The sequence below is a fragment of the Falco punctatus genome, assembly GCF_963210335.1.
Source record: "Falco punctatus genome assembly, chromosome: Z".
In the NCBI taxonomy this organism is placed as follows: Eukaryota; Metazoa; Chordata; class Aves; order Falconiformes; family Falconidae; genus Falco; species Falco punctatus.
The window spans coordinates 37,818,184-37,842,429 of NC_137586.1; the positions used below are offsets into that span (position 1 = coordinate 37,818,184).

Sequence of the window (24,246 nt, forward strand, 5' to 3'; positions counted from 1 at the left end):
ACAGAAAAACACATCCATAACTTTGGCAACATCCTGATACAGGAGCTGTACATCACTCGTCTCGCCCCAAATCCCAGCCCTTGAGAACCGATTCATACTGCACAATCTAACTTTGCAAACGGATGCCCTGGCCAAGCCACTCCAGTCGGGATGGAAAAGCTCCGTTTCCAGTTGCGGCCGTTCCAAAGATGGCTTTACAGAATCGGCTGGCACTAGATTTACTTTTGCTACATGAACATGGACTTTGCAGTTTCCTAGATCTTAAAAATAATGGTGGTTGCATATAAATTGCTAACATTACAAACAATTAGATAAACAACTAGATCAAATTAACCAAACAGCCAAAACAAGCTGTGACTTAAGAAACAGTATGGAAAGTGGCTGGTTGAACAAAATTCTCCACAATTAGCTTTTTCTTTGATTGGGTGGTTACAAAGTTTATTGCAAAATCTCATCATGCTTATGTTGTTAATTGTAGTATTTTGCATTATGCTTGGATGTATGAAAACCTTAATAACACAGTCTCTGTCCCAACAGTCACAACACATAATGATGGGATTAGAAAGAAAGGATATGTAAAGACATTGAAATAAAAGAAAGAAAGAATAAGACTAATGGGATAGGTCAGAAAAAATATATCTAAGTCTCAAAGGGGAGAACTAATGACAAATGGCCAAAAGAGGAAGGTGAAATAACCCAAGGGACTGATAAGGCTAACAGAATATAGTCAGAACACAGACATACTGACCCTGAAGAGTCTAACAGAATGCGGGTACCGTGACGCTGAGGAGTCAACATTGTGGAACTAGGATAGGAAAAACATTTGCTGACCCTCTAATTACTGAGACAAAAAAAGCAACTATCCTCATTATATTATAATGACAAAAATCACTTCCCTTGAAGCAGAAACTTTAAAAAGGTACACACACCCTCAACCTCTGGAGCATCCATATTGTATATAATACAGAGTTACAGCCAATCTTATTTTACAATGACTAACTCCTCTGTGTGTCAAACTGTACATAAACCTCCTAGAAGCAAAGGTGTGCTAGCTTTGCGGATTTACCACCTAGCACCCATCTCTGTGCAGACATGAAATAAATGTCTTGACTCTGTGTGTTTATTGGCTTTTTGCTCACTGGGTGAAGAACTCTCATTCTGGGACAGCACTACTATTCTCAGACAGGGAATAGTTGCTCATGGGTAGATCTTTGTAGGCACCTGCTCAGGCAAAGTGATCTTGCTGGGTAGATTTACAAGGAGCTGGAGCCTGGAAAGGACAGAAATTTCAAGCAATGCTACCCAGTCCACCACTTAAAAAAAAGAAAAAGCCCAAGCAGGGCAAAGCAAAGTTGCTATTTATTTCTACCTTGCAAGGACTGGCGGTTTTAACATACAGGCAGTTCCTATACACCACAGGTGCCTGGCAGCATTTTAATTTCAGCAGCCTGAGCTACAAAGGATACTAGTTTGAACTTTAAAGTGTGCTGTAATTGCAGTAATTGCCTAAGATGTACAGTAAGAATCCACTTCCTGTAGTTGTGCTGTTCTGTTGTTATTGTCCTCTGACAAATTTTCCAAGTAGTTATCTATGGCTTTTCTGGACCTAAGCAGTAATGGAGAGGGATTCCCCCATTCTTGACTATTTAGGACAAGAACCGTAGGACCCACTGGCAGTACAGAGAGGGAGCACTGGGACAAGGACCAGGGCTAGTATCTTGGGTTTAGACTTCATAACAGTCCAGCTGGACAATGGATTCACACCCCAAAACTGGAGTAGCTGCAAGTCACTCAAAAAAACCCCTGTTGAGATTCCAGTTCCCATTAACTGCAGTTAATTAATTCCGGGTAACTGCACTGATGTGAGCTGCTTATATGGACCACTTGAGAAGCAAATCACTGGTTTGTCCAGGAGCTGTTTTGGCTGTGTGAATACCTGAGTCCAAGGAAAGGTCCATTATCAGAATATAGCATCTACTCAGGGACCTATTCTAGGACAGTACCTTCTGTGACAGCAAGTATTCTGATCCATTACCTCCTGTACGGAAAATGTTACCCTGAGTCAGTAAACGGAAAATATAGCACATCATTTATCACACCTGACATATGTCTGACAGAACTTCTGATGGTGTGTTTCAGAAAGCAGTGAGGAAGAAGGGAATTTTTATGTAGGTGGCTGGCCAAGTGCATTCTGAGTTATTTAAATGCTGGTGGTATTGTGTTATTAATGATACGTGAAGATGTCAAGAATCTCATCAACAAGACATTTTTTATTGTTCTCTAAACTGAAAAAAATAAAATAGGCTTTTAAAAAAAATGCATTTTCTGTGGGAACACAGACACATTTCATTTGAGTACCTTCCACAGGACAGGACTGAAAGATTCAACAGTTGCAAGTAAAATCATAAATATGTAAAGCATACAAATATTAAGAAGCTTACCACTGGTTACTGTGTGATGTATAATTTCTAAAACTCTCACTCAAGTAAGCAGCTGGCATCTTGCAATGCTTTAGGGAATATGTTGTCAAGTTTCTCACCACGAATTGTATTATTTTTTTCTTTAAGCTGAAATTGTTTTCTACCACACAAGAGGCAAAAGCCTGGACAATTCAAGTTGGTTGTGCAAATTTCAACTGAGACTTTGATGTCTGTTGTAGTTAAAGAGTTCTCTGTACTAAACCATATTATCTAGCTTGGTCAGCCTCTTGGCTTTTTCTAGCAGAGTCCTCTGTGTTTCTTTGCTATCTGTATCTTCCCTCAGACCTTGCATGGGTCTGTGTTCTTGCTGCATTTGGTGAGGGAAGTTTTTATACATCAAGCCAATAAAAGATACTCTCTAGTTCCTTGAAGACCAAACCACATTCTTATCACTACTTGAAGGAACGAGTCATCTTTTTGCAGCTGTAACGGTCTACAAACTGAGATAAGGCCTGTAAGGAAAAATAGCTTTTATCAGACCACAGAATACATTAGTGAAGCAAACAATTCCTTTTTCATACCTTGGTGGGGAGAGGGGAAAGCAGCTGGAAGAATGGAGGAATGCCTGTTCTTTTATGCAGCATTTGATCTAATAAAAGATGATGCTTATTTACATTCCTATGAGAAGAGTATGAAAAGATATTTTCTGGTATTATCCACAAAGTTCCATAGTGATTTTCCTCTAATCATTCAAGGTCATATGCAACAACTCTCACTAGGAAATGTTCATCTCTTTCTAATTTAATGACAGATCAATGAATTTGTGTAGATTAAATATTTTCTCTGGTATTAGATTTCACTTACCAAATATTTCACAAGATTTTCAACAGTGTTCAAGTTAATGAACTTCACACTACCAGCCAGGATCATTCACATGACTTCAAAAGGGCCTGAGTTAGGGGTTAGCAATTTAAACAGATTTCTTAATGTTTTTCATCTTGATTCTCATCCCTTCAGTAAATGTTGTTCATACTACAGCACTTTGGTATCAATATCTTTTTAGGCTGGTGTAAAATAACTGTGAAGTAGTTTCAGATGCAAAATCACTGCAGGGTCAGGCCCCATGCCTTCAGTCTGGAAAAAGCTGGTATCTTTCTTGTTGCAAGCAAGTGCATGTGTCACGTTAAGAAGGGGGGGTTCCTCAAACCCTTTATATTTGATCAGCCTATCATTTTCCCAAGAAAGACAAAACCTTTGTGTCCGACCAGCCTGTCCACTACCTGCATTTTGACAGCCCAGTGTTTCGGAGGGTGATTTGACTGACCTATTCAGGGACTGCCACTGACAGTGTCGCTGAGCCAAACCCCTTACAACAACATCTCAAGTCTCCAGAGATTTATACAAAATGAACTTCAGCTGAAGACTTTTATTATACAAAATACAAGTTTGTGACAGAATAAGGTTCAAATACTGCTGGCGATAATATACTGACTGCAAAGCAAGCTTTAAACAACATAATAACAGCTAGTGTGAAGCTAGTCATGAAGTTCTTACCCAATAGGCATGTCTATGGAGGAGAAGACAGGTTCAGCCTGTTGACTGATTCCAGAAGTTACGATGGAGTCTTCCCTAACCTTTTCCCTCCTGTGCTCACTTTTTATACTTCGTAATATATTGCATATTCATTATCATACAAAGGATTGGTTAAAAGTTTCTTGCTTTTAATGGAAATTAATATGCATCCTCAGATAGCACTGCTAAAGTTTTTCACTATCTACACATGCTCTCCAAGCAGGGTTTTGTTCTTTTTCATGGGGGTCTATTTGAACTGGAGGTTGTGATCTCTCACTGCCACTATTACCTTTGTCCTACTTTCACCTTATCAGCTTGGCCAGAACTTTCTCACTTGGAGGCTTCTTTCTGCGTAATTTACATAATGGTTTCTTTTCCCCCCCATCTGTTCTTTGTCTCCCTAGGCTGACTCCCTTGATTAGAAGTCCTTTTATTCCTCAGCTTTGACAACCTTAGAAGGTGGGTCAGCTAGACTTAAACTTTCTGCACATAAATGTTTAACATATAAACAATTTGGGAGTGTAGACAACAATTCCACCCCGTCCACCCCCCCACACACACACCCTGCCCCGGCCCCTTTTGGACTTAATTTCAGTTCAAGACCAGTTCATTTTCTTTACATTTAGGTGGAGCCTGAGTGATTCTAGTCATATGTATTTTTGTTACTGATTGGTATCACATGGCCAGTGAGGTGTAGTAGTACCTTGACAGCAGGTAACTTTGAGATGGAGGTGTGTGTTAGTGTTATAGTGAGATCATCTCATTGAAGGAAAGCAATTTTGCCATAATTGTTGGCTCAGCAGCGAACATCTTCTCATCTTATTGGCTGTGTGGTACCACCAGGTTCCCATTCCTGCAAGGAGTGCAACAGATCCTGGCCGCAGGTCTGCACTCCGCTCCATGCTCCGCTACTCCTATCAGCTGCAGAGAGTACAACAGAGCCTGGCCGCAGTGTCTCCACCCCACTCCATCCTCCCTTACTATCAGCATGTGCCAAGATGGCAGGATGTGTCACTTAAGGAGCCGTGGTAAAGCAGATTTTGTGCATGTCAACCATCCTGAAAGCAGTAACTGTATTTTACTCTAAAAAAGCTTTCTGTAATACTACACGTCCGTTAGGTCCCAGTTTTCTCTAATTCCCCTGCCAAAGTAATTTTCCCACAGCATGCACCACTGGAAATGGGCCAGCAAATACCTTCTATGAAGAACAGGTGGAGTGCACTACTGATTACTCTTTTATCACTGTCTAGTATCAAGGGTTTGTGAAGACAGCATGGAGTTACATGAAACTAAACTGCCTGAAGTATAAGCAAAGTCAAGAAGAAAGCAGTTCTTGGGATAGGTGCTAGCATTTTCAAACCACTGAATTCTAGTACAAGGACATGAAGTTGTTTATTTTTTTAAGCTGAGGACAACTATTAAGTGCTACCACCAAAGGCAAAGCTCACCCTCTGAATGTCATATGACTAAGTCACAGGGTCAGATACACACATTTGGAGTTACTCCCTACCTTCCTCTAAGCAGACATTAACTTGTGCTTTTTCCTTCCGGGCAGCTTGCAAGGCCAGAGTATTCAGATACCACTGCACACAAATCGCCCACCTTCGTGACCTAATTCTTCAAATTTTGCTCCCTGTGGTGAGTTCCATCTATTTAGACCTGGAGAAATAGACCAATACGTTACTTTAACACCCCAAGGATTTAATTATGCCTTCTGTATATATTTTATTTTTACTTGACATGCACTGCCTTATCAGCTTTATGGATATGTTCAAATGTCTTCACATTTTCATCAAAGTGCTACCAATGCAAAACATGAATGCAAGATGAAGAGAAACTAAATCCTTAGTCATGAAACATACACATACTTACAAGCTCCTGTACTCTTTGATGTTTAAAGCTTTATACCATTTCATGTGTTAGAGAAATAAATGGGTTCCAAGTTGCTGGTCATTAACATTGCTTAGCTGCCAGGTAGTCACAGAAAAAAAATAAATAAAATTTGAAGTGCACATGCTTTAGAGAAGGTTTTCGTAGTAGACTCCATAATCTATACAGGATCTCCTTTTGCAAGTGTTAAATGACTGTTTTCATTTATAAATGACTGCGTCGAAGGGTTGTACACAAAGGATGGCTCAGTCTCTGAACTGTTTAGTATAGACAGAATTGTTGCAGTTAAGTTGTGTCCCCTCTGGAGTCTTAAGGACAAGTGATTCAGACACTACAGCCTGCTAGGTAATGGGGGAAAGGTGACATGTATGTGCTTTATGAAGGTTAATCTGGGTTTAAATTATAAAATGTCATTTTTTTCCCCCAAATAACACTAGTCAGAAATATCTACTTTGCACAGAGACACATTCTAAATATGCTATATACTGTGCATGAAGGAGCAGATGCTTCACACAGCCATGCAAAATGTCTTTGCTCACAGAGCGTGCAAGTTGGTCTCTTGCATTTCTAGAAGGAATGGTGCAAAAGAAGTACTTTCTGGGGATTAAGCAATCTAATTTTAAAGCCTGCAAAAGAGGTAATCATGAGACATAGGCTCCAAGTTAAGCCACAGGCTCTACATGCTTAGAGAGAAAAACCCCCACATCTTTCAATTTCCCTATCCTGTGCATAATTAAGGAATAATATCCTCCTCCTTGTCAGGGTTATATGATTACATCAAAGTGGAAAAAAAATCCCACAACAAAACCTTGAATGAAAATTATTCAGAAGTACAAAGCATAATTCTAGGAATTAAAAGTGCCAAATTCTGGTTTTGCCAAGGCAGCAGGTTTGCTACACTTACTCCTAGAATAAATGTTACTACCAGTAACTTTCATAAACTTTCAAAATGACACCTGTGTAGTTTTTAAATACACCGCCACATCAAAGCATGAAATCTTGGATTGATGGCCACTGGTGTTTGGGATTATCTCTCTGATGCTAGGGAAATTACGGAAGCAGAACAGTTTCTAGTTATCTTAAAATGATTGCCCATACTGAAAAACCTAAAATGCCTTTATGAAGCAGTGCCTGTTGAGTATGTTCCTTTGCCTTTCCTACCCTAATTTCAAGATTCCCCTGTTCACTGTAGACGTGGTAGAAGAAAAAGGCAGATGCCATGTTACAGAGTGGTTGTCATATCTCTTGAGATGCCTCTCAAGACCATCTCATGAAGGCAGAGAAATACCAGAACAGTAAGTCCTGTACAGATCAAGAGCAGATAGACAGCTGTGATAGTCTTGAGAACAATGTATTTTATTCATCAATAAAACTATACTTTACAGTCGTATTTGCTAAATAAATTATATAATTTCTCTTTTACAAGAAATAAACTAAAATCAAAAATATTTCAAAGACAATATATATACACAACATAAGGCCTTGTTATAAATAACATTTTTTCCTCCTTTTCACCAACAGCAAAAATATCTTTATAGGCTCATTTCCACATAGTATGTGCAGAGGTTTACCCTAACCCTTGTATGACATCAATTCCAGTTTCCACTGATGTGGACCTAAGTGATTAGAACTGAAGAGTCAAAACAAATGAGATTAATTTTATTCACCACTGTGCTTAGTTTTAAGTAGGTAAAGCAGATAATAATGTTGCTTATGCATAGTTACCGAATGCATGCAATCAAACTACTAGAGAGCTCGTAAGAAAGTATCAGTTTCAAGTCCAAAAAAGTTGATTGGCAATATAGTAGAAAGCAGCCTGAATACACAGTTCTTCACAGTTCAGCAAGCAACGCCAGATGATAGCAGAGTGTGGAATGTTTCACATCGTTTTTGCCAAGTCCATCAATCCTTTCTATGGTTTAAAGGTCCTGACACTTCTTAGAACAAGTTCAGTTGATTATTACTCTTTGTCTATCAGGCTTAGCAAATTCCTCCTTCTTAAATGAGGAGTGCAGAAAGTGCTCTTCATTAACGACGGTCACTTCTCTCAGTTTTATTCTTCGTGTATTCTTTGTTACTGGGAATACAGAAATGACAAGTGAAGTCAAGACTTGTGTGTGTTTGTTTTCTTACATAATTATAAACAGGTAACATCTTTCCTCCCCTAAACAGGCTGCAGCACAGTTTGCTGGCGATTATTTTCTTATCTTGCCCCCTAACCAAAAGCATTGGTCCTTTTTCTTGTACAATGGCTAGCTCCTATGGTTTTGCAGACATTGCAGTATGCTTACATTACATGAAACAGAACCACTTGCTGCTGCAAATCTGGACATCAGAGAAGGCAGTCCAAAATGAGAGTGCTCAGCAGCTCACAACAGCTTTTATTACCCTGCACAACTGACTGGGGCCTTTGCTACTTAAAACTGTTAGAGGAAAACTGGCAGTCTTCATACAACATGTATAAAAGTCCTGTTAGCTTTTGCATGATACCCTTCCCCAGCTGAAAAAATCATACCTATCCAGCTGATGTTGCATAGCAATCATTCTATTTCACAAAAAAAATATATATTTACTTAATCATGTTAATGATTTAGTTTTCTACAGTATTTTCTACAGAATCAGCAGTTACATAAGAGAAATAGTTGATCACTTCTTAGCATCTCTGTGGAGTCAGGGATCAACTGAAGACAAACTGTTCTCTTCCGAACGCCTTATTCCTATGACACAAACTAAGGATAAACTGACAGCTAAACAAACTATTGCAGTAAATAGAGTGCATCTCAGATCATGCAGCCAACATGGAGTAGGGCACTAAGCCAAAACAAAGACATTTGTAGTTACCTTACTCTAAAACCTTATTACAAGATATAAAAAAGGCATAATTCCCATTTATTAAACAGAATTTTAAGGTCACCTTTATATTGTACTTTTCAATACAAACATTTAATTAACCTTTAAATAGTTCAACAACAATCTAATCTTGACTATGAACAACAACAAAAAATCTCCACAGGCATTTTTAAAGCTTATCTTAGAAAAAGGTAACCAGTAGATTTAAATCAATATTTTAGTTATGACTTCTAGCACTAGACCTTGAACCTTGAAGAATGGTATTTCAGTATTGTGCTGTGGCAACCTTTAAACCTATTACTTTATTGTGCACCAGTGTTAGGGTGTTCATAATCACTGATGCTAGTGAGCACAGTGCTAATTTCTCAGAGGCTGTTCTCTCTTCTCTAGATAGCTGTGGTCTGGCAATGAAAGTCTATCTACTGCCATATTAGCACCTGAATGTGCTAAGGGAATAAAGTAGTATGTACTTACAGGACGCAGAACAATTTAACATGTAAAGCAAAATTGTTGGAGAAGTGAGTGAAATTGAAGACCGTGATATTTTAAAAAGAATATGACATAAAGCTAACAAGGATTTAAAAAAAAATAAAATTTAAGAAGCAGTTTGGCAGAAAAAGTTGAAAAATGCTAGTACTGATAAACAAAATTCTGTTTTATGAAGCCAAGATAAAATAGTCAAGATTTTCACTAGCACCATCTAGTTTCTGGCTGAAAGCTCAGCTTTGAATGACTTCAGGTCCATTTTTGATAGATAAAATGGTCACTTAGCACAACTAGAGACCCTCTGGCCTTACCACTACTTTTCACTCTCTAAGGAGACTAGTAGTATTACTGACGCTAGCTTTGTGCTACTCCTCTAATTTCATAATGCAATTGTGATTAGCTTATTCTTGTTCCCTTTGCTCTGATACTTCCAAAGCATTTCAGAGGGATCAGCAATGGAAAAAAACATCAGCAAAATTTGCATAACACAATTGGAGGAACAGACCTGACAGAAACACATAGCAACTGCTAACTGGGTGAGTCAGTCACAGAAATGCTGTTTGTGGTACTGATGCCATTTTAAGGAGGTTGGATTTTCAGACAGTTTATCTTTCTGTCAGGTCCAGTCCAGTTCTGTGCAGATTTTTCTGGAAAAAACTCCCATCTATTTCAAGGCACAGGGCATGATCTTCTAAGCAACTCTGTACCCACTGCACAACTTCTGGCGTTACTTTGACTACAGATAAAAGAAACATAGAGCCTGAGTTCGCCCATAGCAATTGGGTCTGAAATGATAAATAATGGACAAATGACACTACAGAATGCATTCCTGAATCACTGTCTGAATGATATATACCCACACTGTGTGTATAGTGGATTTACAATGTTTGAACCTACTTGAGGCTTTTTGTATCAGAGCATTTTTGTGCTCCAGTTCTCTTTTCATGGCTTTGTTTTTGAGCTGATTGATTTCCTCATATAGTGCATGAAAAGCCCTGGGCATGAGAATGTGTAATTTAGTGACAATACGTGCTGGCATTTTAGCACTTGGCTTAGTCAGGTAATGTATCACTTGTAATCTGAAATTGTACCTTTTTAATCTAATCAAGTGCAGAATTCCCGTGTCTGATTTTCATGCCGGGGCGACTGAAATGTTGCTGTTACTTTGCTTCCTACATAACACTGCTTCTGCAAGAACACCTCTGCCAAACTGCGTTCATGTGCTAGGTTGTTTCACCTCACACCAGGTTTCAGTTTTTTAAGAGACACAGGCCTCTTCTTCCTCTCCTTTTAAGATCATGGATGGATACAGGGATAAGATAAGATAATACAAAGGAGCAGTTTCTGATTAAAACAAGTAGGTTTGCCCCCTTCAGCCTTAATTAAACAGAATTCTGCTCTGAGGAAAGAGTGCTTGATTGGTTCCAGTATGAGCACCTAACATTGTAAAAGATTATTCTGCTCTCAGGGAAAGGAAGGGTATCTGTAAGGGAGGAGGCCTGAATTCCCTTCTCATAGTCCCATGTTTTTCCATCAGTACCTTCAGTGGAAACAGGCAGAGAAACTGAAGCCTCCAGAAAGACAGCAGCACAACAGAATTTGAGGTATGCAGCATTAAGCTTGTTTTTACTTGTACCCTGCCTGGGAACTGCTTTAATTTCAGCTGCGCTTGTTATTACTCCACAACAGCACCCTGAAGAAAACTACAACATGATTAGAATTGAATTAAATGTTACGAAAGACCAAGAAGCAAAATATTTCTGAACAAAAAACAAGCACCTCATCAAGAAGTTACAGTGGAACTACAATCCCCTAGCCAAAGCTGAATCTGACTAGGATGCTTCATTCAGTCAAAGCCAGGTGGGAATTTTCTTCTCTGAAAGAAGAGTATATTCTAAAAGAAAAACCTTAGGGTGATAAACTAAAAATAGCTGAACAGGCGAATATATTTGTACGAGAAACTAACCATGAAGATGAGGAGCTAACCAGTAACCTGGCATTTGGCAGGGCTTGAATATGAACTGGGAAATGCTCAAAGAGACAGGCCTTAATACAGAACTATGCGAGTGAGAACAGAAGAAAAGAGGAAGAGCACTGAAGAGCAAGAAGAGCCAGACAGTTTTGACACTTTATAAACAGGCATTTTATAGACCAATATTGGTAGATCTGCTTATCTATGCATCTACTGCTGATTTGAAATATAAAATCAATCTCCAGCTATGTTTTAAGACTTCAAAAACCTATAATAAAATTGGCATTTGGGCTTAACCCACGATGTAAGTAATTATAAATGTAACAATATTATCTATGCAATTAATCTGACACAGATCACAGCTACACTAACCAGCAAGCCCAGCTACACTAAATAGGCTGGGCTTGCTCATCACCACAGTTGTTCCATTCTTTTATATTACAGAAGCTCTTACCAATCCTTTGCAACCATAACTTCAGTGGTTGTGACTTCTAAATTATACACAAGTTCTGTAAGCCCTTCCGTCAACAACAGGAGGCAATGCTTTATTTCCATGTAATAATTCCTGTACTACCTAAGAATCTTCCATTATAGTTAAATATACAGAAGTATTCTCCAAGCAAAATAGTTCATTAATGAAATCCTGTAGGCGGGGCACATGTTTACTTATTTAAATCCTATATTTACCACCAAAAACTTAAGATGTACAGCATCACAAGAGAGCAAACTTCAGTTTGTCGCTGTGCTATTTACATGTATGTTCTTGTCCCATTTTAGGTGTGAAGGAAATCAGGCCTAGTTGCAGTGAACCAATTAAAGTAATTCTTAAACTTTACTACTCTGATTTTACTGATATTGTAGTTTGTCAACATAATATGTCAGCTACCTTTGTAAGTCATTTCAAGGCTAGGCTAAGAAAACACAGTGGCGTAGTTCATAATTGCACATGTCCCTCTTCCCTCTTCAGGGACAGAACACTCAACCAAAGAACTTGGGAATTCACTGCAGAACAGAAGGAACAAGGTGATTTTAAATTATTCTTTACTTTCTACATGAAATTACCACTTTTAAGGTTCTTTATTTTAGGTACTAGTCCTTAGTAACACTGGACTAAGGTCTTCTGGATCAGTTGCACTTGCTGATCTCTCTTAAGAAACTTTTGCAGGATTTGGCTTATATTTCCTAGTAATCAAAATCCACAGAACACAGTAGACTTTTGTGTTCAACAGTGTTAGCTGACATTTAAAGCTTTTCTGCTTATATATCAGCTGAAGGTGCCTGAACTGACAGCAAAAATATAGGGCTAGAGGGGAACTTAAGTGAGGAAGAAGGAAACACTGTTCTACTTGGTTTGTGGATTCCTACATCAAACTGCTAAATAGAAGAGTGTGAACATTCTCTGTTACTGGCTTATGTACAGGACACCTTCTATTGATCTCAGCAACTTTTGCTTCTAAGGATCTGATCTATCATTGTATTACATATTCACAAAAGCAAGAAACCTCCAATGCTTTAATTGTCTGCAAAGAAACATTTCAAATCTCCAACTATTTTATATACCTGTTTCTATCTTTCTGCAATCTTTAATTAAAAATTAGAACTGTTTTAGTAGAATATTCAGTATGTTTCCCACTGTATAGTACTAGAATATTTGGAAATAATTTAGATTGGCTTATACTTACTACTCAGTACAGATCATGGTTATTTATATTTTATTAATAGAAGCTAGGTTTCTTAAGTTATCATCTGGGTTAAAAGATTTAAAAGAAAATAAACCAATGGAATTTTAAAGTAAACTTGGATTTAAGGATGTTCCTAACAGTGCTGCTTAAGAGTGGCAGATGCACAAAATGCTGCTTTGCTGAACCTGGGCTTTTTTCAGAACTGAGGAACTCTGGGCCCAGACCAGCTGTTTAGTTGCAAGCTCGAGATGTCTCTGTACCTGTGTCCTGGAACAAAAATTCTTGCTCTGGATTTTGGCATCAGCTGCACAGTGTGAGTCTGCATGGTGTTCCCTTAATGCAGGGGTCCTCAATCTTTTTAACCAGGGGGCTGGTGCGCGGATGCAGTGGCAGGCAGCCATCTGCGGCTGCTTGGTTTCCCCCCCAACCCCCGGCGGGGGAGGGGGGCGGGGGTTCTGTAAATACCGGGGGCCGGATTGAGGAGCCTGGGGGGCTGTATCTGGCCCGAGGGCCGTAGTTTGAGGACCCCTGCCTTAATGCTACACCCTTAAACCAATCCTCTTACCTGTAAAGAGGAATTTTCTTTTTATAAGCTCTGCTCCAACCCCACATTACTTGACTGTCTGCATCTGTACACAACACTGTTCAGACAAGTGCCATTCTAAAGCTGTTTTTTATAGTAAGTTAACAGAATGTCATTTTACTACAATGTCCTTTTTTTCATTCATGGGATCAAAAATTCATAGCTCTTATGAGGACTAAAATTTGTCCAAGAAGTCTAGCATTTCAAAGCAGGAGGCAAAGACATCAAAGGATTAGTGGAGTGACTGAAATTAAGCAAGTTAAGACATTTTTCATTATAACATCTAGCAGGTAAGCCTACAGCAGCTTGTCTTGCAGTAGGAACACAGACAAGCAGTATTAACTAACAGGATTAAAGGAAAATCTGGGAATGCCATTTAAAGCTACATTTTCTCCTCATGCTTTTAAAAGGTCAAAATACACCTTGTAACCTTTTCAACTGAGGCTTAAATCAGCTAATGCAAACATTATTCATTTGCTTTATTTTTGAGACGTAGATTAGCAATGACTGATGTGATCCTAGTGTTCTGAAAAACATGCGTATTTCCCTTCTAGTTTGCATTTAATCATCCTTCTATAAAAATAAACCTGCCTTCTGCTCAGCAGCAGTGAATAAAACTGCTAACACATCACTGATCCTGTAGCATTAGACTTTCCTAACCAGAGGCTAACTGTTGTTTCATGGTCTGCTGAAGGATATTGGGGGGCAATAGGGAGTGAAAGATTAGGGGACAAAGTAATACCTTATTCTTCTTTCTTTGACAAACACCTCAGCATAAGTACAGGTGTCCATGTGTAAGTTACAGCTCATTTCCATAGCAATCTCAAAATAGTTAAGGAGACATCAATACAGTGTGTGGGACAGGACCAAGGAGGCAGAAGTAAGTGATTTCTCAGGATGAGCTTGCCACTTTAGAAATAACATGCGCTTAGCCACAGTATCCAATTTCCTTGAAGCTGCCAGCCATTGCATACCTAGACACTTGAGGTATGTGCTGCTGCCGTGTCCTGATCATTGAATTTTGAGCTTGGATTTTCAGGGTGCAGAGGAAGGGTGCTGATAGGTCAAAAAAGCATCTACAATTCTCTCCACTTAAGATCTCTTAACTTGTCCAGACCTTTGCTCAGGAAAATAAACACTGGGTACTTGTATAAAATCCAGAGTTGGGTTTTATTTGTTCTGTTGATAGTGGTCAGTGGAATACACATACACTTACTGCAGTCTCCCAGAATGAGAGCATTCCCATGATGAATGCTTTACAAGCTGAAAACTAACTGAAGAGCTCACCATCACACCTGGAACTTGTAAGGACAGCCTTACAGAAGGTATTACCTATGCCTGTCACTAGATTTTCAGAGCATTCCACCATCCACCCTACAGATTTCAAGCTTTAAAAAAAGCACTTCACAGTGCTCAGCAGTGTTAATGAAAACCAAGATTGTTATATTATAAACCAAATTCAAAAGTTACCAACAAAAAATGGTTTCTCTTATGTGGGGCCAAGAGAACCACAAAACACAGAACAGCCCAGGCTGGAAGGGACCTCAAGAAGTATCTGGTCCACCTTTTGTGTGAGAAGGAGCCTAGATGAGAGTATCTGTTCCATCACATCTTGAAAACCTCCAATGATGAGGACTCCACCATGTCCCTGGGGAGGTTGTTCAGGTGATTGATCATTCTCACTGTAAAATTTCTTCCATTGAAATGACACCTCTCCTGGTCAACTTGTACCTGTTGCCCCTTGTCTTCTTTCTGTGGTTCCTTTCAAAGAGAGGGCTTCTGTCTGCTTTGAATATGGGATAACATCTCCCCTGAGCTTTCTCCAGGGTGAAAAGACCCAAGTCCTTCAGTCTTTCCTCATGGGGCAGTTTGTCCTGCCCTTTGATCATCTTCATGGCTTCCTTTGGACCCTCTCCAATCTGCATCTTGAATTGCGGGGCCCAGAACGGGAGCCAGTACTCTACGTGCAGCCAGAAAAGTGTTGAGCGGGACGATCACATCTCTATCTCTGCTAGCAATGCCCTTGAGGATGCAGCTTGGGATCCTGTTTGCCTTGGTTGCCGCAATGGCACTCTGCTGACTCCTGTTAAGCTTGTTGTCCTCCAGAACCCCCAGGTCCCCCTCTGCAATGCTGCTGCCCAGCCACAGCTCATGGCCGGTGCTGGGCTCTGTTGTCCCAGGTGCAGGACTCTGCACTTGCCTTTGCTGAACTTCACACAGTTCCTGCGAGCCCACCCTCCCAGCCTGTCCAGGGCTCTCTGAAGGATGGTTCTGCTTTCTGACACCTCCACCTTGCCACCCCGTTCAGTGACACCAGCAAACCCAGCGAGGATGCTCTCACTGCCATTGTCCAGATCGTTTATGTTTAACGCAGGGCCCCGTACTGGTCCCTGGGGGACCCCACTTGTGACAGGCTGCCAGCCTGAGTAAAAGCCATTGACCAGCACCCTGAGTGTGGCCTGTGGGACACCTGCCTGCCCATCTCACAGATCACCCACCCAGGCTGTACCCTGACAGTGTGTCCAGGGGGGGCTGTGGGAAACGTGTCAAACGCTTTGCTGAAGTCCAGGTGAGGCACATCCACTGCTCTCTCCATGTCAACAGAAGATGTTGTTTTGTTGTAGAAGGTTGATCAGGTTACCTTGGCATGATTTGCCTTTGGTAAATCTGTGCTGGACTTCCCCAGTCACCACCGGCTTCATTTGGCTTGTAACAGTTTCTAGGAGGACTCGTTCCACCACTTTCTCAGGGACTGAAGCAAGCTGATGGGCCTGTAGTTTCCTGGGTCCTCTTCTGGGCCATTCCTGTAGATGGGTGTGACATCTACCCTCTTCCAGGCGTCAGGAATGCCCCCTGATCTCCACCACTTTTCAAAGATGACAGGCAGTGGCCTTGCAGCAGTGTCAGCAACTTCTGTTAACACCCTGGGGTGGATTCCCTGCGGGCCCATCCACTGATGTGGGCTGAGCCCTTGCAGAGGGCCACTGCTGGTGGGTCACCATGTGCACCGTGGTAGCTACTTGGTCCTGTGGTCTGGGGTCCAGCTGCGCTGGTAGAGACACAGGCAAGGAAGGTCTTAAGAACCTCTGCTGTGTCAGCATTATTAGTAAATTGTTTCCCTGCCCTGCTCAGTAATGGGCCTGTGTCTTCCCTGTGCTTCTGCTTAACTGCTTAGGTATCCAAAGAACCCTTCCTTCTTCTTGATGTCTCTGGCCAATTTCAGGTTGTAGCAGAGCCTTAACCTTCCCGTCTACATCTCTGCATGCCCTAGCAAGGTTCTTGTAGTCCTCAGTGGGTGTATGGCTGCCTTTCCACAGCCAGTATGCTTCCTTTTTGCTTTCAAGCACATCCAAAAGCTCATTGTTAAGCCGGGGTAGTCTCGTTTTGTCTTTTTTCTTTCCCTTTGTAGGCAACAGAATGCTCTTGCGCTTCCAGGGAGGCTGTACTTTAAAAACTCCAAGCACTCACAAGCACCTTTGCCCTCCATGCATGCTTCCCATGGAATCCCTTGCATCTGGGCTCCGAACATATTGAAGCTAGCTCTTAAGAAATTCATGGCAATGCAGTATTCCAAGTTGGCATGTCCAGCACCTGCAGCAGGAAGCAGTCCTCACACATTCCAGGAATCTCATGAACAACTTGTGAACCACTGTGGTGTTCTCCCAACAAACGTTTGGGTAATCAAAGTTACCCAGGAGGACCAGGTTCCTTTGGCCCAAGACTTCCTTGAGCAGCCAAAGTAAGGTTTTGTCAGCCTCATCATCCTGGTTGTAAGGTCAGTAACAGATACATAACATAAGATCCTCTGTGGTGACAAACCATCTTATCTTGATCCAAAGGCATTTGATAGAACTGTTGTGGTCTCCATAGCCTGCCTTCATATACTCAAATTTCTCTTTCTTTATGAAGTGCAACTCCACCTCCTTTTCCTCTCTTCCTATCTTTCCAAACGCATTTGTAGCCACCCATTGTGTCATGTGAGTCTTCACACACAGTTTCTGTGGTTTCTGTCACATCACAACTCTCAGACTCGGCATGGAGCTCCAGTTCCTCCTCTCTGCTACTCAGACTACTTGTGTTGGCAAACAGGCACTTGAGGTGGTTGGACTTGGGGTTCTTGCCTTTGTAAAGGGGTTGGGGAGCATTCCCCCCTATTCTAGTAGGCGTGCTAATCCACCATGTTGCTTATGAGTACGTTGGTGTCACAGCTCTGGATCCTATCCCCTGAGTTCATTAGTTTAAAGCACAATTCATTAAGTCAGCCAATCTGCTAGCAAAGTTACTCTGCATGTCATTACTCATTTGTCCATTTGCCATAGTATTTCAGGATCTGTGAGTCCCTCTTAGCAGATGATTCATGTAAACATCATATCAGCAACAAGCCCAATTAACGCAAGTCCTACAGGAATAGGCTGATTTAATGGGCTATTGAAGGTCACAGTTAACTATTTCAGTTCTACGTCTAATTGTCCACTGGTACTTGCTACTGTCTTGTTTCAGTGGAGGCAGGACAGACAACAAACCCCTTAAGTGTGCTGGACTATTAAATCAGTAGCTATTAAGTGGGTACTGTATATACTGAAGTGTTGCTTGCTAAAAAGAAAAAAAAAAGTGGTACAGCCTAGAGAAACTGCATGGGGATCAGACACAAACGTGTTCCATCTCAACACAAGAAAAAAATTTTCAGGACAATCAATCACTGGAACCACTTCTGCAGGGATGTGGTAGATCTAGCCCTCATCACTAGAGGTTTTCAAGATGCAACGGGACAGGGTGCTAGATAATCTCATCTAGGCTCCCTTTCCCACAAAAGGTTAGACCAGATGATCTCCTGAGGTCCTTTCCAACCTGAGCTGTTCTATGATTCTATGTTCTGGATCTCTTAAAGACAAAAATCAGGAAACTCTAGAGGTAAGAAAAATAAAGAATGCAGTGAACTTTTATCAAAAAAGGAAACAACTACGCCTGTGTGAAACATCTATTAGAAACCTAATGAACAGGCTTTCCTTTTTGACCCTACCCTTCCTCTCTAGTACAATTCTTGCCATGTAAGTCACAGACATTTTTTCATGAGAACACAGGGAAGATATTACCAGGATAAGACCAGAATTGTTTGATTTGTGCTTTAGGAAAACCAACCTTCAGAAAAAAAGCCATGCTTAACACACCTCTCTCTTGATATTTATACTGAGATTTTAAAAATGGCCTAAAAGGGCTTTTAGCATTTAAGCTAATTTAGCATAATTTAATTTAATTTAGCATAATTCAATTCAATTTAGCATAGAAGAGCACAAAACCTCGATTGGAACTGGAGTTGGGTACCTATTGCCTTTATGTCTGTGGAATGTGAGCTATAGATACTAAGGGAATTTTTAAAACACAGGCGACATAAAGACAACCAAACACAACAAACTTGAGCTTATCTTTCAGCAGTCAGATAAACTGCTCACTAGGAACAAAAAAAGAAAAGAGGAGATAAATTTTTAATCATATTCCAGCCACCACAACTGGACAACCCTTCAAAGCAGAAAGCGGAGCCGTTAATGTACTTCATATTAAGCTCTACTTCATTGGCTTCAAAACTGCTGATGTAAACACAGAACCTTCGTCTCTGAGAAAATTTAATTTCTACATTGTGGAATATTCAACATGAAGAGGAAAGACTTTTCTTTATTCTTTTTTTTTATTCTTCTCTTATGGGAAACAAATAATAGGGAAAAAAACCCTACCATCAGAGAAAAACTGGAAGGCATTTTGTCATACTTAGCATACATAACACAACAGTTAACAGGCACATAGATTCTTTAAGGACTTGCTTTGGCAAGGTACTTAGGCATACGTCTCATATAAGAAATACCTAAAAGAACCTCTGGATTTTGAAGTTAAGCATGTATCTTAGTCACTTACTGACCGTGAATCAAAGGAATTAGAGGGGGAAAAGCCCATCAGAAACAGTTCGACAACTTACTAAGTAGACATCCAAAACTGAAGCATTATCATTTTCCATTTCCAGCGTGCTTTGTTCTGAAGTCAAATATATGGCACTGTCTTCTAAAGTGAAAGTTGAACTCGAAGGTAACCCTTTACTGCAAAGAGAAGGGAGACTACAATCAACCAAACCCCAAAGTTACAGAGTCAGTTATAGCTCAAAATTTTAAAATAAATTTCTCTCTTAAACCTAAAAGCTTCAAATACTTGAAAAGAGGGAATATAAATGGCAAATATATATGTGCTGACAATGGCTAGATAATTGGTAGCTCATATTTGACTAACATACCCAAACCACAGTTTCTATTTTTGCATTAACTAACATTTTATGAGGAACTAATACTGTTCCTGAACTCTAATGTTTACTTAAAGAATGAAACTACGTCCCAGTAAGTGTGGAGTAATTTCATTAACTTCACATTACACATGGTGTAAGTTTTGGCATCATTTCTTAATTCACAATAGGGAAAAAAAGATTCAGTAATTAGGCACAGGAGCATTGAACTTTCTCATGCAGATATGGGATCGCTTGCAGCCAACAGTTCAGAAGGGAAAGTGGGAGAAGAACAAAAGTACACTGTAATTGGTACAGCTCTGCAAGGAAGTGACATTTACAGAGCAAGTGCACTGTATGATTTTATTCATAGATATGATTTTTTGTTCTCTGCTACCCAGAAAGAATGTGAAACTGCAAATGCATCTGCACAAGAATCCACATAATCCATACCTGGAACCAGAAAGCTGAAAGTCTCAAAGGTGTTTTAATGCAGTTAGGTGCTCATTTTATCCCCTGTCCTCACTAGCTGCCAGAAACTAATACTCCAGGCTGCCTTGAAAATTCAACTGTCAGTTTTGCAGAGATGTATTTTAAAAGTTCTTAGGTATTTATTTACACGCAAGGTGAAAACAAACAATTCTGCATTGTAACTGTCTATGAAAGCATGATTACAGCCATCAGTCCAGAAATTACTAACCTTCCCCTCCCTTTGCAGTACTTTGTAGTTTAATTATGTTTCAGATGGAGTATAGTATCAGGAAGCACAAAGCTAGCATGCAAAGTAGAAAACAAATTCAAATGCTCAACAAAATAATGAATCATCAGTCACCCTCATGTCATATTAGTATTAAGTGTACAGCACTACATTTGCCACATTACAATGTTCCTTTTATTATATAGCGTATTAGACATCTTTTCAATAGGAAGACTATTTCTTCTGTCCCTAGGGTGACCAAGCTCCCACTGTCTTAGTAGCAGTTTTCTCACACCTGTTACTTGTATTCCACTGAGTAACATTTCAGTCACATCAGTTTTCTGCCAATGCTTCATTTTACTGAAGTGGGGAGGGCAGACAGGGAGGGAAAAAATGGGCTGCTGCCGAACGTTAGACTGTTTTATCATCTCCCACAAAATAAGCTCTGGCGTGACAGATGCTACTCTTGTCGAAAGGGGAGGAGGCATGAAGGATGACAGCCACTTTTGCTTGCAGAATTTTGATTTGCGCTGCTGCGCAGTTCAGGCCTCTGAATGTGCAAAGGCCAATATAGGAAAACGACGTGACACAAGACGAATGTGCAGTGAGCAGCTACTACAGCTATAAAAATATGCAAACCCAGTGGTCAACCTTTCCTTCTGGAAAACAACGCTCTGTGTTACTAACTGTAAAGCAAGTTGGGCAGGCTGTGGTGTATACCTGGCTTTCATTCCTGCACTAGGTTAGGTTTAAAGGCTAAAAAAAATTAAAATAAGTTATTCCTTTCATATACACATCAGGCCACATCACTGCCACCTTTGCTGCTGCTGTTTTTGACTTCTTTCACTTCCTGAAAACCTCTGGAACCTGTGCTCAAGACAAGCCGAGGATCCTACAGTTCACACCAGTGGCATTTTATTTTACATCCTTCACCTATCAGAAGACTAAGACCTAGTCCTGCTATTTCAGTTTAATTCGCTGGCTTACTGTGTCACTTACTTTTCTTCCTCTCTTCTCTACTTTTCCATTAGAAGGCACTGTGCTTCTTTTGCTCTTTGTTAAATTATAATTTATGTTGCTTGCTTCACAGCCTGCTGTGGATAGCAAACAATAGCAATATGAGTTCAGCGCTTGGTCTTAGGATTGTTTAACTACTAGTTTTACTTATAAAATGTCATGTCTTCTTCCCTTTGGAGTGTACCTCTTTGTTCCCCTACCTGTTACAGAAACACACTCTACAGTCAGTCAGAAAATGAGAATTGAAACAAACCCAGCATTGTTAAGAGAAGTCAAAGAGAAATTCTTACAGCATAATTTGGTTATTTAGTAGTGTAGTTCCTAAAAGAGAGATTTAATATACAGAAACAAATAATATATAAAACATATATTAATATACAGAAAGAAAAAGGAGAAAGGGAGCAGAAAACCATGAGCAACTGAAGTCCCTTGAACAAAATCAGGCATGAGAGATGAGAATGAAACAACACAGATGCCAGTCCACCTATTTTCTTACAAGCAAAGATCCACAACTTATTTGCAGATAGCAAACTCCTTGCTGCTATGACTTTCAGACTGAAAAATTAGAGGTAAACCCTGCAAGTAAGAAAGCATTTCCTGCATGAAGAATTGTTTATTGAAAGGAGAAATGTAGGAAAACTGTTGCAAAACAGAGCTGTCATTTACATTAAGTTCAATAACTGGAGGTTTTTCTCTGTTTAAAAGAACATGAACTGTCCACTTTGGGAAGCCAATCTGTAACATGTATAAAGGAGAAACTGGAAATTCGAAGTCACTGCCATGTTCATTTGCATCTGGAGCCCATGCTGATGTCAGTATGAAAGCAACTGCTTTTGCCAGGAGCTGAATGCTGTGCTGCAACTGTTGTATAATGCTTATGTGTAATAACATAATAACACCTTCTTAGTTAGGAAAAATTTTCATGGCAGAATATAACCATCACTTTGGCTTTTGTACTTGCCTTACAATGACAGCACGAAGAACATGCAGCCCAGCTGGCTAAGTGACTATGAACTACATGAAAACATGCATAAGAACAAGATTTCCAGTTTTCCTATGAAAAGGGGGAAAAGCAAGAAGCTTTTTTTTTTTACGGTTTCATCCATAGCGTCAGTGTGGATATCATTTTAAGAAGCATAAAACATTTTGTCCTTATGCTGAAGTGAGGAAAGCCATATTTTGACCTTCTAAATCACACACTCCAACACATTTAAACGAAAACCAGGCCTGAGTTCTCTTCCTCTTGAGTTGAAAATAAAATAAATCCTTCATTTTCTGAAGTCCTTCTAAAATACTCTCTTGGACATGAGATGCAAAAAAATCCTCACTCAAATTAGCTCAAAAAGGTAAAGATAGTTAGAGATTGCTACTTGCAAATATGAAAAAATTGGGTGTTGGGCACAAGACCTTCAGTAGAAACAACTAAATTAGACTGATTTTCTGCAGATTTGTAGAACAGTAACTTTTACACATTTTAATCTACGGATCATATAGATAAGATCATATTAAGTTTCTAAGGAATAAAGGAAAAAAATTACAATTTGTCAGGGAGCTAGCATAATCAGGCAAGATTATTTAAATAATAATAATAATAAAATAAAATAGTAATAATAATTAAAAAATTAAATAATAATTCAAACCCTCCCAAAGTCTAATTATTATTTCTGTACTTCATATTTTATTTGCACTAAACTGACATGACAGCTTTAGAAATTAAACACTTCTGTTTTCTTCACGGAAAAACAAATATGCCTCATCATAATGTGTCTACTTGCAAGGTAGCCTGCAGGACAGGTAGAAGTTCTTCAGTCTCCTTTCCAAGCCATTGCACAGCCTTTGAGGAATGGGAGAAACAGTGCCAGGTAGTAACAACTGGCCAAAGCAGAAGTCTAAGCTGTATTTTGATTTTAGTTGTTTGGCAGGTTTTTTTCTTCTCCTACAGTGTGAAGAACAGCTCTTGTAGGAATGTAATTAGCAGCTTCTTTCAAATGAGTCACTGGGTCTCTCCCGTTGTGAAGAACTGTAATAGAAACAGGCTTTGATGTCTGTCTTTGGAAGTCAAATATGCTTTCCTGTAGCACATCCCACAGAATATTTGCCCCCTAAAGAGAATGCATTTGCAATGTCCAATGTGTTTGAAAACTCTTATATAAGCTTTTGAAAAAAATTACCAGCTCATTGCATCATGACTTTTGATCTTTAAAATCTCTGCGTATAGAAGTAATTCAGAAAAACATCTTGTAGGATAAATGAGCAGTAAAATTATTGTTCAAAGGTACAACTCAATACCAACTGTTGCAGAAAATCTGTCCTCTATACATATAAATGTAAACAGGGACAACAGGTATTTATGGACCCATTGAACTAAATGCATTAATTAGTCTGTTTACAATGTAGAAATATTAAATCACCTCAAAAACAACCTTGGATTTAATTTTTATAAATTATATGTGTGTCTGAAAAAAAAAAAAAAAGAGGTAGGTGAAATATAATAAACCTCCCTTGTAATATTTCTCTGACACTGCTGACAAACTTCAAAACTACAGACCTGAAAAAACAATAGATATGACTGATCTTCTGAATATTGCTTCAGGTGAAGGAGTCTTGACAGTAAGTTTGTGCTACTATACTCACACCGATGGCAAAACATGATGTGAATCAGTGAACATCACAGTAAACACTTCAAATTCATGACACCTTTGCACGTGTTAATTAAAATCATGAGACCTGTAATTTTCGTACATGACATGCATATGTAGTTGAAAAGAGATGGTGTAAGCTATCTGAATTTAGGAACTTTGTCTAGATTACAAAA

General features: G+C 39.6%; 1 protein-coding gene across 9 annotated transcripts in view; it reads right to left on the reverse strand.

The window, feature by feature from the left end:
* Positions 1-7,217: 7,217 nt before the first annotated feature.
* Positions 7,218-24,246, reverse strand: part of PIP5K1B (phosphatidylinositol-4-phosphate 5-kinase type 1 beta) — a 123,319-nt gene continuing 106,290 nt past the window's right edge. For 6 of the 9 annotated variants that reach the window (XM_080372923.1, XM_080372924.1, XM_080372921.1 and 3 more), the window contains one exon: positions 7,218-19,541. In XM_080372923.1, coding sequence (XP_080229049.1) covers positions 19,382-19,541 — 160 coding nt within the window. In that variant the 3' untranslated portion in view covers positions 7,218-19,381. Of the gene's footprint in view, positions 19,542-21,413; positions 21,509-24,246 lie in introns of all 9 variants that reach the window. The other 3 variants (XM_080372926.1, XM_080372925.1, XR_013925037.1) reach the window with 2 other exon arrangements.